Source organism: Xenopus tropicalis, chromosome 2 (assembly GCF_000004195.4).
Source record: "Xenopus tropicalis strain Nigerian chromosome 2, UCB_Xtro_10.0, whole genome shotgun sequence".
Lineage (NCBI taxonomy): Eukaryota > Metazoa > Chordata > Amphibia > Anura > Pipidae > Xenopus > Xenopus tropicalis.
The window spans coordinates 94,939,572-94,956,375 of NC_030678.2; the positions used below are offsets into that span (position 1 = coordinate 94,939,572).

At 36.7% G+C, this 16,804-nt stretch overlaps 1 protein-coding gene across 3 annotated transcripts in view; it reads left to right on the forward strand.

The window, feature by feature from the left end:
- Window positions 1–16,804, forward strand: part of nhs (NHS actin remodeling regulator) — a 117,719-nt gene that overhangs the window by 90,018 nt on the left and 10,897 nt on the right. The window contains exons 2-4 of one of the 3 annotated variants that reach the window (XM_002934358.5): window positions 8,839–8,991; window positions 11,575–11,705; window positions 13,112–13,174. In XM_002934358.5, coding sequence (XP_002934404.2) covers window positions 8,839–8,991; window positions 11,575–11,705; window positions 13,112–13,174 — 347 coding nt within the window. Of the gene's footprint in view, window positions 1–8,838; window positions 8,992–11,574; window positions 11,706–13,111; window positions 13,175–13,290; window positions 16,000–16,804 lie in introns of those variants that run through there. The other 2 variants (XM_018091600.2, XM_031896962.1) reach the window with 2 other exon arrangements.

Here is a 16,804-nt window from a genome sequence, read left to right on the forward strand (position 1 = left end):
AAGCTCAATATAGCAAGACAGATACCATAGACTAGACATGGCATCACATTTAATCAGTCTCTAATTGTTACTTCAAATTAAATCTCATGCTAACAACAAGGTACCTTTCTAGCACAAATAAATGAATACAACCCTGAGTGTTTCAATGCAGCCAGATATCCTTGCTAAGCAGAACCTCCTGTGTGAAATAAATAAATAAATATATATATATATATATATATATATCTTCAATGCTGCAACAGGCACTCACGAAAAAGCAAACAACATTGCCTGGGTGCAGACCAAAAGTAGCAGTAATGTATACAAAAATGAAAGGTACCGCACTCACAGGACTTAAGAAGATCAAAGTTTTGAGAAAGGCTGCAGTGGCAGCCGAAACGTTAGATACAACTCTGTAAGTAAAATAAAACTTTGATCTTCTTAAGTCCTGTGAGTGCGGTACCTTTCATTTTTATATATATATATATATATATCTCTATACACACATTACAGAAACATAACCCTTCTAATTATACTGTATTGTCTCCAGGAGTGATTATTAAATGCTCAGCAAAGGCTCAATTGACTATTTATGTCCTTTCTTGCTGAGTGACCCAAGGGTGATACCATGCCTATTTCAAAAGGTTGTTTTATAGAATCAAGTCAACATACTACAGTTGCACATAATCATTGTGGCACATTTTCATTACATTAAGCATTAATTGAGAAAAGTGCACTCTACAATAAACCAAAGGGAAATAATGTGCATGGTATAAACAATAATTAATTAGCATATGGAAAAATAGAACTTGGTGAAATCAAAGTACAAGTACAACTTGTTTAGCTGTGCTCCATCCCTAAGTATTTTGTTAGGCATGAGAATACTCCTCACAGTCCTATTATGTGCCATTAATGTTCATTCATTATAGAATTCAGTGGCAAGGTGCAATTTGTTGGATATCCTTTTTTCTGCATGATAACTTAATTATACCTTTATTATAACCTGTAAAAGAAGGGTAATTTAGCAGGAAAAGCAGTTTGTAAAACATTTCAACTTTGCTTCAGATTTGTGCCAGCTCAGTTTTAGATCCTTGTAAAACCCACACAAATGACAAAGCAGCTAAAAATCCCTGTGCTGATACTGGTAAATGGCTGAGCTGTTATGCAAAAGCTCTTGGGTAGCAGCTACTTCAAAGTTACTGCCTTTATTTTGGCCTTTTAATATGTTGTTAATTACAATAAATAAGACTTTTTGTGCAGCATAGCCTATGCAAATATTTACTAAATATTTATAGATAAATAACACTTGGGGGCAGATTTATCAAAATGTGAGTTTAGAGCTTAATACATACAAACTCACCCATGTTCTATTTATTCCTATCGGATTCTAAGAAGTGTATTTATCAAATGGTGAACTTTAACCAATTAATATATAAACTTCTACAAATACATTAGTAATGAATAGAACATGGGTGAGTTTTATATGTTAAAAGTGTAAAAGTGTAAAAAACTAACTAAAATATAATGTGCTGCTGCCCTGCACTGGTAAAAGTTGTGTGTTTACTTCAGAAAGTCTTCTATAATTTATATAAATAAGCTGCTGTGTAGCCATGGGGGCAGCCATTCAAAGGAGAAAAGGCACAGGCACATAGCAGAAAACAGATAAAACACTATTGTATTCTACAGAACTTATCTGTTATCTGCAATGTAACCTGTGCCTTTTCTCCTTTTTTCCAGCTTGAGTGGCTGCCCCCGTGGCTACACAGCAGCTTATTATATAAATTATAGTAGTGTTACTGTAGCAAACACACCAATTTTACCAGTGCAGGGCAACAGTGCATTATATTTTCATTACTTTAAAGCTCTTTTATTTTTTGGTGTTACTGTTCCTTTAAAAAGGCTGCATTTGATTTGCCCTCTCTAAACAGAAGCATTATTTTGCTGCCTGTTAGCTCTTTTTGTTACCTATTTTAACCCTTATGCTGCTGTGAACTGTAGAGGCCTACTTTTATATTATGGAAGGCAATGGGAGGCTTACTATGCAAACGTCACTGGTACTGGGGAAGACTAGAGATGACTTGTACTAAGACATTATGAGCAAGGACAGAGGTTAGAAATTAATGGATGAGGGTCTCCTTAGCAACCAGCTGCCCAGCAGGCTTTGGTGTGTAGAAAGCAGCTCCTCCTCTGTGCGTCTGCAGGCTCCAGCAAGCGCAGCTCTGAGTCAGAGGTGACATTTATTTTTAGACTCCTCTCCTCGTCAGCAGCAGCAGCAGCAGCAGGAAGAATGAACGACTCTCCTTTGAGGGGAGGGTGTTACTAACGTGTGTGGGAAGAGCTTTTATTTCTACTCTACTGGTTGTAGAGTGCTACTGAATTTCATTAAGCAGAGAAGTGTCATTTAGTATGTATTTGTATATACAGATATGTGTGTATGTGTTCATGTAATATCAAATAAACAAGGGATAGACAGCTATTTGTTAAACCCTTGCCCCAATGTTGGCTTTCCTATTTACACTACAAGCAGTGGCATAAGTAGAAGAAACAGCAAAATCTTTTTATTGCCCACCTAAGCTTTGGAAATAGGACATTACAGCTTGTCAGTGCCCTCCTGTGCCCCCCAGCAGTGGCAAGGCCTGCTTTCTTTATTGTTATGCCCCTGGTTACAAGAGCAGGTGGTATTCTCTTTGTTAGACAAGTGATTTTGTAATGCTTAACAAGGACTAATACCATGCCACCCAATGATCATTCTTTCAGGTTCTTAAAAGCTGTGCTGTACACAGAAACTGTTTATAAAGCTTATCTATCACATCATCACCCACAGTGATGTTCCATTTAGATTAATGGCACCATTAGCTGAATATGCTAGGAATTTGCATTTACGACAGCTTAAACTGGCAGCATGAGATCTCAGGTGTCAAGGATTGAAGGAAACAAACATACTTGCTTTTTTTTTTACCCTTGTTTAGCACAGAAACAGATTAATATACCCTTTACTCTCTGGGCATTTTCTGTGTGATTAAAATTACTTGCTTCATGAACTAGAGGTTTTTATTTTTTCTCTATGAAAGAGCTCTCAAAAAAGCCTATATGTACATAAAGATATTGGAATATATTTAATAACAAACATTCTATTGTATAACAAAAGATGTTTTCAGATGTAAGAGAATATTATACATGACATTGATAGGATTCCTATTACTCAGATTCTGTGTAGCCAGGTAGAGACCCCTTAGACCAGGGTACGCAAGAATCAAAGGGGCTGATTTACTAAGACACGAATTCCGACCGAATTGGAAAAATTTCGATTGGAAAACGAACATTTTGCGACTTTTTCGTATTTTTTGCGATTTTTTTCGGCGCCTTTACGACTTTTCGGAAATTATCGCGACTTTTTCGTTACCAATACGATTTGCGCGAAAAAACGCGAGTTTTTCGTAGCCATTCCGAAAGTTGCGATTTTTTCGTAGCGTTAAACTTGCGCGAAAAGTTGCGCTTTTTTCGTAGCGTTAAAACTTAAAAGGCGCGATGTTTTGCGCAAGTTTTAACACTACGAAAAAATCGAAACTTTTTGCGCAACTTTTTGCGCAAGTTTTAACGCTACGAAAAAAATCGCAACTTTCGGAATGGCTACGAAAAACTCGCGTTTTTCCGCAAAAATCGTATTGGTAACGAAAAAGTCGCGATAATTTTCCGAAAAAATCGCAAAATACCGATCATTACGAAAAAAACGCAATCGGACGCATTCGGCCCGTTCGTGAGTAAGTAAATGGGCCCCAAAGAGTTTAAAAGGCGATGCTTTCACTCAGACATTCTAGAATTCTTTGGTGGCACACAATGGTGATAGTCATGGTGGTGAGGGGTAGGAATTTGATTTTCCCATTATTATTATTAACATTTATTTATAAAGCGCTAACATTGCTTTTAATCTATAAAAATGACCTTACTGTAGCTACAGAAGGAATGGACAATTATTTTGGCTTGTTCTGTTTCCATATGCTGTGCTTGTGCAACTATTGTAATACCCTGTATTTTGAGCTGATCTGGTAGGCCTTGTAAATGTTATGCTACATTGAAATTTGATTTATATTTAACTGGAAGCAAAACAAAGAAAGCAGGTCTCCACTTGGCAGCATTTAACACAGAAGAAAATAGGCTGCACACAGATTTATGTCTGGTACCTCAAAGCCCAGTTCTTTCCTACATTTCTTATTTTACAAATTCGGACTAAACACTTTTTCTCTATTAAGACACTAACAGTAGAGGCACAATAATTTCTGATGAAATAAACTAGTTATAAATATACATGCAGACCCACATCTGTGTGCACACATGTTCATGCACTCTGGGTCTACCTGATATCGTCTTCGGCAGGGCATTCAATCTTTTTCTTCTCCATTTAGACAGCAATCCTAGTTTGATTATAATCTGTTAATTCACTGGAAATAATACAAGGCTTGTTGCTGGGATACAGATGATTGTAGGTTATGAGGATGTGTCTGTAATTTGAATACTAATTGCCGGCTGTGGTTTATCTGGACTCTTCCAATAGGCTCTGATGACATGAGTAATCGAAGGCTTGTTTTCATGCTACTTTTCTGGTAGGTGACAAAGATGTAGCCTCTGTTTTTATGAATTAAGCTGGGACATACTAATCAATTACAGCAAAGATATATGCCTTGCTTTGCTATGCAGACTTCCAGAATGGATTGGATAACATTCTTATCAGGTCATTGCACAAAGGGCATGCTTTACTCCTCAACTTTAGTGCAAACACAACTGAAGTTGATTTTTGTAATGATGATTACCAGATATAAATCTCCCCATTGTGGCAAAAACAACCCCTTGTGTTATTTTGATTCCATTACAAAGCACCATATAATTCCTTTACATATGTATATTGTTTAGCAAAGAGAAGTTGTTAAATATTAAAAATGTCAGTGATATGATCAATGTAATGTAAACAGGAATTTTGCAGGCATTGGTTTATTTACCCAACCTTCATAATTCACCTTCCAAATCTTTTTTAACTACAATTGTTTTAAAAAAACATAAAAAATAGTTACTTTTAGTTGCACTCTGTTTTGTGTATTTTATTACCATTTTCCTATTTTGAAGATACATTTGCTTCATTTTTTTCTGATATCTCCCAGCAGCAGCTCTGTAAGGCAAGTTACGTTTTGTTTTTTGTTTGTTTAATTTACATCACTTCTCTGAAATATCAGTGGAATGTCAGCAACAAATTAATTATTTATAACAGTTGACTACAGCAAAGCTCTGGGAGCATGCTCAGTGGGGCTGAAATTATTTCTTAGGCAATAAATCCAGATGTTAAGTGCATTGCTAGCAGCTAGCAGCAGAGGTGATGCAAGGATTGGCCTATTGGCCACATTAGTTACCTGACAGTAGTTATTACAAACTGGCTGTGCAGCTAGTGTAGAAAAAAATATTTAATTTAACAGTTTATAAGATTAGGAGAAGTCTTCATTGCCAGGCTACAGGCCTCTGAGTCTAGCAAAAACTTTCATGTTGGATATGCCTGTTGTTTGATGGAAAAATGTGACTTGAGTTTGTAACAAGCAGTCTGGATTGAGTTTAATATGTCGCCTACCAATAAAATGTTTCTCTCCCCTCCATTAGTAACATCTCTAGTTTTGCTTTAGTGCTTAGTAAGCTGCATGCTTGAATGCATTTCCTGCTGAGGAGTTGCATTGTGCTGAGGAAAACTCCCAAGCTGAGCATGCATTATTGAAAGCCTCTGATTTTTAAATTAATAGCCAAGCATGGAGTGTTCTTCCGTGCTCCCTGTCACATTGCATTAGAAAAGACAGGATAGCACTGGAGTTGTGAAGCACATGGGGCAAAGGAAGAGGCTTAAAAAGAAATGACATTGCTGCTAGGGGTTTTGTTTTGAAGAAAAAATGCCATTTGGACCCATTTGAAAAATGGACCAAACTGATAAAATTATTTGCTACGAAAAGCCTTCAGTCTGTATAAGAACCATAGAGAAGCACTCCCTAAACTAATGTCGCAACCTGCCTGGGTGCTGGTAAAAATGTTAAATAGAAAAGTATAGGATATATATAAATCAAAAGAAATATAACAAATACAAATACATTTTATTGAAAAGCCAAGGACATTAGATCCGGTCCCTCACAGTGACCTTCATCAGGAGCCTATATATATATATAAAATATAATTCATCACATCACAGTATTCGTGAAAAAATATTTATTAAGCCAATGTTTTGGTCTCTACAGAGACTTTTTTCTCGACAGGTTTAATAAATATTGTTTTTATATATATATCTACACATCAGAAATATATATATATGGTATAAATATATATATCACATGATCAAAATTGCTATAAATATAGATCATATTTAGAGTTCAGGGGTGTCAAATGTCCAAGGAATTTTATTTTTCAAATTGCTAGACTGCATCTAAATAAGAGTAACTGCTTTCAGGAAAAAATGGTGTTGAAACATCACAAATAAGCATAAAGCTAACCAGACCCAGCTGTGGGGGAAATCCTGAAAATACAGCAAAATAAATAGAGCATAAAGAGCCTTGGCCTCTGTAACGTAATTATTAGAATGAACATGCCTGAATGAGCTAAGAAGCAACTCTACCTTCCAGAATTCTAATACACTTGAAGCACAGCAGGCTACAGTGAACTGATGCCTTTACTAACAGGACAAACCTTATCATTGTATTGGAAATTATTATACTATAGGTATGGGGCCTGTTATCCAGGATGCTCAGGACCTGGGGTTTTTCGGATAAGAGGTCTTCCCATAATTTGGATCTCCAAGGCAATTTATATATTTTATATATATATATATATATATATATATATATATATATATATTAATTATATCTTAGTTGGGATAAAGTACAAGCTACTGTTTTATTATTACAGAGAAATTCAAAAATTAGAATTATTTGCTTGGAGTCTCTCATAGATCTCCTATAACCTTCCTGAATTCCAGAACTTTCTGCATAACATGTTTCCAGATAACAGATCCCATACCTGTACCATGCGCAATGATATATTTATTCTACTTTTGTTTTTATGAAGATGAAGCAGAAATAAAAGGATAAAGGTATTAATCGGGGCATAGTTCAATCCAATACTATTTGTGCTTGCATTGCTATCATCACAGTTACCATCTCTACATTTTTTTTGAGCTCTATCACTAATATCAGCAGTGTCGGACTGGCCCACCAGGATACCGGAAAAAATCCCGGTTGGCCCAGGTGTCAGTGGGTCCTCCTGCTCCTCCCCATTTGGCCTGTTTCAAAGTCATTCCTTATTTCTGAATGGGAACAAAGAGGAGAATTAGATGGAAAAATAGATACTAGCATGTAAATAAAAAAGACTAGGAGAATAATAGTTTGGAGAGTGGGCCTAGAGTCTAAGGTTTTCTGGTGGGCCCCTGGGGTCCCAGTCCGACACTAAATATCAGCCAATGTGTCTTTATTGCAAGAACGTTAAAGTACTGGATCTGGGTGAAAAAGTATACAATGTACAAGGACAACAGGGATCTGTGGTGTTATAGACAAGAGAAACATACATAGTAAGAGTCAATTTAACTTCAAGGTGCCTGCTAAGTGCAGCATATTCTTTAAAGATATGGCTGGGCAGTCCTAAAAAAAAGGAATTAGCCACCCCAAACTTCCCTCCCTTGGGTGTTAATGAGGCATGATAGTTAGAGAAAGCCAGAATGGATTAGTATAATAATTGACATGTCACACTGTAATGCAGGAAAAGTTAATCCGTTTCAACTTTCAAATATGCTGAGGTGATCGTGACCATTTTACACTGAACACAAGAACAAAGCGTTGGTTAATTGTTTACAACTCAAAAAGCAAAGGACGCAGTGGGGTGAAACAAGCATAAAATGTTCAGGGATGTAATATCTAAGCAGTGAAGTAAGCAATAAAAAGGCTCACTACAGGGATGTCCATCACACAGAATGTAAGTTAAATATACAGTATATATATCTACAGTCCACAGATATATGTATGTGGCTGTGAGGCTGGAGGGCAATGCATGCAAAAATGCAAACTGGCTGGCTTGTTTTGTTATTGGCTCTGGTAGTGGCATTCTAAACCAGCAGAGAAAAAAACAGAAAACATAAACACATAAGGGCATGAAGCAGAAATGTCTATGACTTCCCTAGCATACTGCATTTGATTCCTAACTTGCACTTGCAATTCAATTTATGCTACATAATAAAGCCTAACTCATTCAAGCTCACTTAATTATCACCAAATGAGAATGATGAAACTGAATGGTAAACACTATCATTTATCAATATCATGTATTCTTCATACAACCTGTCAACTGGCACCTGCAAGTAGAATGGATTTACATATTTACCATGCCGACCATATCAGTAATAGGTAGAAAGAAACAGAAATTAAACAATATTTTTCCATCTTATTTAACTTGTTTACATTTGCCATGTTGAACATATTTTGCTGTAGGAGTAATGTAGAAGCAATAATTCAGAAAAACCATTCTCCCATATGTTTAGTCTGGGCAATTTATGAGACAAACCAACTGGAGATATGACTATGAAGATTTTCAGTGTAATATTTATAAAAATAATAAAAATGTTATAAAAATAAAAAAGTATCTGTCATATAAATATATTAATCATTGTTATGATCCAATAGTTTATGTTATTTGCAAAAGCATAGTCTCATTATTACTCAAGGATTAGGCATTGCAGAAGACTTTTTTCATTGAAAAGAATTTCTTTATGGTTGCCCTGACAAGTCAAGTATGGAAAAGGTGCCAGAATATCTATACCATGCTATACCATTATTTTGTCTTTTATCTTTGCAGCGGTCTCAAACCTGGATGAAGAAAGCAAACTGGAAGTGTACTACAAGGCCAACTGGCACCAGCAGAGGAATATTTTCCTGCCAAACACGAGGCCCCCGTGTGTGGAAGAGTTGCACCGCCATGCCAAGCAGAGTCTGCGTTCAATACGGAGAGGTAAGATATATTACACACATGCGTCATTATTACTAAAGTATTTGGGTTATGAAGTACTGTTTCCCTCTTCTGTGTCCTTTATATATACAGGTCCTTTTAAAAAAATTAGCATATTGTGATAAAGTTCATTATTTTCTGTAATATACTGATAAACATTAGACTTTCATATATTTTAGATTCATTACACACAACTGAAGTAGTTCAAGCCTTTTATTGTTTTAATATTGATGATTGTGGCATACAGCTCATGAAAACCCAAAATTCCTATCTCAAAAAATTAGCATATTTCATCCGACCAATAAAAGAAAAGTGTTTTTAATACAAAAAAAGTCAACCTTCAAATAATTATGTTCAGTTATGCACTCAATACTTGGTCGGGAATCCTTTTGCAGAAATGACTGCTTCAATGTGGCGTGGCATGGAGGCAATCAGCCTGTGGCACTGCTGAGGTGTTATGGAGGCCAAGGATGCTTTGATAGCGGCCTTAAACTCATCCAGAGTGTTGGGTCTTGTGTCTCTCAACTTTCTCTTCACAATATCCCACAGATTCTCTATGGGGTTCAGGTCAGGAGAGTTGGCAGGCCAATTGAGCACAGTAATACCATGGTCAGTAAACCATTTACCAGTGGTTTTGGCACTGTGAGCAGGTGCCAGGTCGTGCTGAAAAATGAAATCTTCATCTCCATAAAGCTTTTCAGCAGATGGAAGCATGAAGTGCTCCAAAATCTCCTGATAGCTAGCTGCATTGACCCTGCCCTTGATAAAACACAGTGGACCAACACCAGCAGCTGACATGGCACCCCAGACCATCACTGACTGTGGGTACTTGACACTGGACTTCAGGCATTATGGCATTTCCCTCTCCCCAGTCTTCCTCTAGACTCTGGCACCTTGATTTCCGAATGACATACTTTGGACCACTGAGCAACAGTCCAGTGCTGCTTCTCTGTAGCCCAGGTCAGGTGCTTCTGCCGCTGTTTCTGGTTCAAAAGTGGCTTGACCTGGGGAATGCGGCACCTGTAGCCCATTTCCTGCACACGCCTGTACACAGTGGCTCTGGATGTTTCTACTCCAGACTCAGTCCACTGCTTCCGCAGGTCCCCCAAGGTCAGGAATCGGTTCTTCTCCACAATCTTCCTGTGTCTTACCCTCTTGCTTGAGGGTGTCAATGATGGCCTTCTGGACAGCAGTCAGGTCGGCAGTCTTACCCATGATTGCGGTTTTGAGTAATGAACCAGGCTGGGAGTTTTTAAAAGCCTCAGGAATCTTTTGCAGGTGTTTAGAGTTAATTAGTTGATTCAGATGATTAGGTTAATAGCTCGTTTAGAGAACCTTTTCATGATATGCTAATTTTTTGAGATAGGAATTTTGGGTTTTCATGAGCTGTATGCCACAATCATCAATATTAAAACAAGAAAAAGCTTGAACTACTTAAGTTGTGTGTAATGAATCTAAAATATATGAAAGTCTAATGTTTATCAGTACATTACAGAAAATAATGAACTTTATCACAATATGCTAATTTTTTGAAAAGGACCTGTACAACCGACAAGCAGTTAGGCAACACAAGAGGATTTTCTTATGTTTATTAAACTGACTCAAGTTCAAAGCAAGGGCTTATATTATTAAAGGTTATTAATATACCCACATCTTTTTCTGAATCACTTTCATTTTCACCCATTTGTAGAAAAGCATACAAAACCTGTACCTTCTGATTTCTGTTTGTCTAATATATTCCTTAATTATAAATTAAATAATTAACTTTATTACATAGAATGTAAATCAAAGAATATGTTGCAACACAATCATAATCAAAAGGTACTGTGGATAAAATATTGCCAATAAGACGATGGCCACCAGATGTCACCCATGCACTCCAATTTATAAAACCACACACAACTATTAAAATGATTACATTTATTGTATACATTTCCCCTCTGTGAATTATTAATATGGCTCATTGGTAGGAATTGGTATGCATCAATTAGTTATTGTGAGGAGTAATTCATAATGATATTTTTCCCCTTATCCCACTGTTCTGCAGTTGCTAAAGATCAGGATGACACTATTAAATGGCAACGTGATAGTCCAAATAAACTTAAGAAATAAAACTGTCTTAAAGTAAGGTAGAGTTTAGTGTTATAGGAGTAACCTTAGGCAGGTCCCTGCATTAAATAAATAATGGAAAAGACATAATTATAGTTTCCAAGTAAATAAGCCTTTGGCTGTTATGAGTGTTTTTTTCCAGCTGAATGAGGCATATAAGGCATTGCTTCTTACTTACAATTCTCAGATGGTGTCTATACACTAGGAATTAGATGTATTATAAATAATAAAGTGCAAGTCATTTGAAAGAGATAAATAAAGCTTTTCTGCCATCTTGTGGAAAACAGTATAATGGACATTTTAGGAAACAGAAGATAATTGTCAAGTGCCAAGGACAAAAAACTGGGAAGTCTGCAACCAGTAAAAATGTTTTCTTATTCCTAAAAGTTTTTTAACATTGCTCATATATATTACATGCAAAGTTTGACATTTTTGACTTTGGACTGTATTAAATTCATTTCTCTCTTTGACTAACAGAGCAACGGATCCGGGCAGATAATAGAGAAAGAAGGTTTCAGGGCTCGATATTTACAGCCCCACCGCTTCCCACATACCCAGCAGTTCACAGTTTGAAGAGACGAGAAGTCAAAGAGCACCATATTGTACAAGTAAGCCTTTGGTTATAGGTTTTCAACAATTATATATTGTAGTTAGTCATACAAGCACAATATCCTTGGATGGGCAGATATTTCTTGAAAGGGGCGGTATACCCCCTTGTTCAACATGAGCTGAATGAATAGTGCTTGTGCTGAACCTACTTTTTTTACCTTTTGTTTTAATCACAAGAAAGTCTATGGTTTTTGTTATTTCTTCAGCTATAAACAGTAGCTATATATAAAGGGTAAAACTGGTCCTTGTTGGTCCTTGTGGGGTATATAATTAGATTCCGAGTGCACAAATAATCCCCTTGCATAATGGACTCCTGCTTATCTTTGAATTAAAACAGTTACAACAAAGGGAGGGGGTTATTTGCAGGTAGTCTAATTATCTACCTCACAAGGACAAAGCATGCTTTTTTTCTGCCCTCTTGCCAGCATATACTATCACTGAAGGTCCCCATACACTATAAGATCCGCTCGCTTGGCGATGTCGCCAAGCGAGCGGATCTTTACCCGATATCCCCACCTACGGGTGGGCGATATCGGGTAGCAAGTTGCTTTAAAAAAAATAATCCGATCGTTTGGCCCCAGGGCCATGGGGCAGTCGCGGCCATGGGGCAGTCGGTTCGGGGACCGCATCAACGAGCCGATGCGGTCCCCGATCCGACTGGATTTTCTAACCTGGCCGATCGATATCTGGCCAATTTCAGGCCAGATATCGGTGGGCCAGGCCGCTCATTTCTGTCCATACAGGGGCCGATTAGCTGCCGAATCGGTCCAAGGGACCAATATCGGCAGCTTCTATTGGCCCGTGTATGGGGGCCTTAAGGGTCTAGTTTCCACAAGGCAGATTGTCAGCCTGCATATAAGTGCATACAGTATGCCAGTCCACAGAACTGCTTGTTTCTATGAACTAGATGTTTAGCCTGATACAAACAATACATATCAAAGAAAACTTAAATCTATATAACACAGTTTACTGTGCATCAGTGTTTTTCAGAGGTAAACATGAATAGCAGACAATGTGAGTTCTATAAAAGCAAAGGCTATGGAATATATTTAGAATTACTAATCTATTATTTAAATTTTCTGCATTGTAAGGAATTTTATGACATAATTTATAGATATCATTTATACAATGCATTTAATTCATGGAATTGAAAGTATGTAGTACAGCATTTCTCAATATTTTCATTTGCCCTGGGCAACCCCAGAACCTCAGGGACCTGGACTGAGCTTGCCACTGATCATTACAACTCCATAGACTAGTAGCTGAAAAACACTGCACATTATTTTACTTACAGTTTGTCAGTCATTTTTATTTTAACATTGCCATCATACATGTGAGTAGTATACTTCACCATTTTTTTCATGTTTGCATGTTTTAATGTATTTTCCACATTTAATGTTCTTAGTTTAACAGAACCCGTTCGCACTCCCCCACTGAATGTTGCCATTTGACCCCATGGAGTAGAAAGGTATTGAAAACCAAGCAAAATTAATTGTTGCTCTGTCTAACTATTATTACTAAAACAATCTATCCTTTTCTGTACATAACCTATACCTTTATTTTCTTTTCTTAATTCTTCTTTCTTAATTCAGCACTTTACTTTCATATTAATAAACAAAGCAAGAATGCTTTAAGTATAGATTGAGGCTATAATCAATGTTGCCATCAAGGCCCTATCTGTAGTAACTTTGTATTAGGCAGTATTTTAGCAGGGGCAGCAATAACCTGCCCCTGTTTGCTCTAAGCAGAATTTTCACTCTTTGCACTAGTGAACTGATCCCAAAAAAAATAGATGAGTGTGGCGGGAAGCATTAAGCAAAAGGGCCAAAAGCACCCATGATTTCCATGCTTTAAAGGCACAGTATACCCTCCTGTTCAGCTTGTGCCAAACATACTGTTTGCCAATTGTTTATGAAGATTTCTATCAATCCAGGTCATGATATACAGAAGTAAGTCTAAAGCAACATTTCACACGCATCAGAGTGGCTTCATCAGTTGTTTTAATCATAAAAAATGCATTTATTGTGTTATATGTGTTTATTTCTTGAACTAAACATGGCAAACAGGGAAACCAAAGTTACTCCATGTTTATTTCTTGTGAGGTAGATAAATTAGCAATACACAGAGATAATGCCCTGCATAATGGACTCCTGCTAACAAATGGAGGGGGTTGTATACTAGAAATCCAATTACTTACAATCCAATCCAAGCATGGAGTGGCTGCAATTTTCTTGTTTATGCTTTTTGGCACAAAAAATAGCAAAAACTATGAATTTTGTTAAAACAATAAACAACAATTGTACAAGCCATATTCAGTGACCTTATGCTAAACCAAGGGGTATACTACTTTGAACCACTTTGAACCACTATAGTCCAACCAATCATTAGCAGTCTAATGCAGCTATTGGTGGGATCAGTCCAGGATTCGGCAATCCAGTTAAAAAAAATAAATATACAGAAAAACATTAACACTAGTCTTTGCTCCTAAAATACATTAAAATACATATTAAGATATGTTACCATTGTAAAGTAATTTAAAGTAAAGATTATTTAATTGTAAATGTGTATCATTCAGGAAAGGGGTTCAGAAATGAAAGCATACAGAATACAACTAGTGCTAATGCATTTACTTTAAAAGCTGCCCATAACAAATTTTGGTGTGAGCCCCAAGAAAGACCTGGAATGACTGTATGTTGATGTCATTCAGTTCTTAGTACATTATTCAGTTGTGTAGATAATTATGAAGGATTTTGTTAAAATGAACTGTTTTTTAAAAATGAAATATGCATTTAGAAGTTGAATATGCCTATAAATCTGATCCTCATGTCAACATGATACAGCCACCCTCCCCCTCTAATCTCCGGGGCCAAGAGCACAGTATAAAATACCTAGATATTACTATTACATTGCATACAATGTGGGAAATAGATCAGGATGCAAACAGCACTGAACTGCAACGTATAATGAACACATACATAAATAAATCAAAAAGGTCCAGCTACCACTGGAACCCATGTCACCGATATTGTTACTATTTAATATGTAAATGAAAAACCGATAAATAAAGAGATTATAAAAAAAAAGGTCCAGCTACATGCCTTCACTTACACCCAAGCTGCTGAATGTAATAGGCTATAGGTTATGTGTCAACTGACCCCACATTTTGATCATTAAAAACTTGATGACACACTTTCAGAAATGTAAACAAATTAGTTGAAGACAATTCATAAGCAATGATAATGAATTTCCTCTCACCAAACGAGACCATGGGTGGCTATTCACTGGCCATTCCTGTGTATGGAATTTAACATATCACCCTGTTGACAAAACAGATGAATACTGCAAGGAGGGACTTTCATTTTATAGTCACCATTTTATTGTTCCATTTGTTCAGGCTGCCAGCTTGAATGAGCAGGAACTAAAGAGGAGCTACGGCACTGGTCGACATGGTGCATGATGATGGCAGAAGAAATTTTTAAACATGCTGAACAGCTAATGCCTGGTTCGGATTATTTGGTCAGCATATTTGTACCAAAAATTGTATCATATGGCCACCTTAAATTGTACACGTATGGCCACCTTAACTTTTAAAATCACGCTGCCTTAGTTTGCCATACACATGGAGACCAAGCCAAACTGTTTTTTCATTTATTTTTTTGGCTGTTCACACTCACCAACCTCAGTGAGTTGAATTTGAACCAACATAAAGCAAAGTGATTGAGCAGACTCTAGGGTTGATCAACCCATAGAGAACGATTGAGGGGTTACAAAGCTTTTTCAGACAATACATACAACAGAGACTGAAACAGCATTTGAAGCCTCGTTTTTATAGAAACTGAAAGAAGCATGTAAAACAGGCTACAGATGGAAGCACTGGAAGCTCAAAATACTTATGCTTGAATATATGTATATACATCATCACCTTACGTTTACATTGCCTTACAATGTACTACAAAGGTATTTATACTGACTATGTATAAGTAAAGCTTATTTTTGCAGATACACTTACTCATTCATTGACCAGCAGTCTATTGTTATTCAGGGAAGGAACTGGCAACAAAATAGAGCCTTTCCCCCCTAGAAGCATGCAGAAAACTTTCTTTCCTACATGTTACCTAGGAAACAAAGTCTTTTGTGCTTCATGTTGGTATGAGCTATTCATGTCTGCTGGGAAATGAACACAAAAGCTGCAAATATAGAAAGAAAAAAGATCTAGACTTTGTTCAGCAAAGTTACATTTCAAATGCCTTTTTATTTGGAATATCTTTTCTATGACCAGAAAATGCTGAAGAGGTAAGAACCACAATTCACTTTTCTTTTTAATTTGCTTCGGGAGATAATGTTGAGGGTAGCCATGATTGCCAGGATGCCAAAAAAAAGAATACTAGCGTTATGGTACTAAAAAACAAACCTACCACATGCTAAATGGCAAGATGTCCTAAATGTGACAGAAGGCAGTGTAAGAAGAAGGCAAAACCATCAATTTTTTACTTAGGTGGGGTGAAGCTTCCATAGCACTGGAACAGAATACATTCTGTTGTTTATTTCCTTTAGGGTAGCTTTTTTGGGTGTGAATGGTTAAGCTGCTTTCTATTTAACAATGGCAAACAAGGAAGACATTGCAGGATATAGCTCAACCTCTCCTACAGGCTAAATGTGTCTTTTTCTGCCTTCTATTTTTTCCTTGTGTATTTGTTTTTCTACTGGCTAATTTTCCATGCTTAACCACTAACAAAATTGTGCTGAATCATGTCACTGTGTGCTGTTATTTTCAGATCTGTGTAAACAAGATGTATCAGTGCAAATATGTTAAACATATGCCCTGTTAGCTGTTGAACTCCAGCTCACAGAACCCCTTAGCAAATAAATCAAAGTATGATGGGAGTTGTAGTTCAGCAATAGCTAGAGAGACAGCATCTTAGACATTATTCCAGATTAAATTACGATTCTTAAATATTGGTAGAGCACCGCTGACAAAAATGTAACTTGGAAAAGATTAGAACAAATATTTCATTAAATCTGTGTTGATGTGTGGTGCAAGAATCTGCTGAACAAAATGAGTGCATTTTGTATTTCATAAATAATTCACTTGAGATTT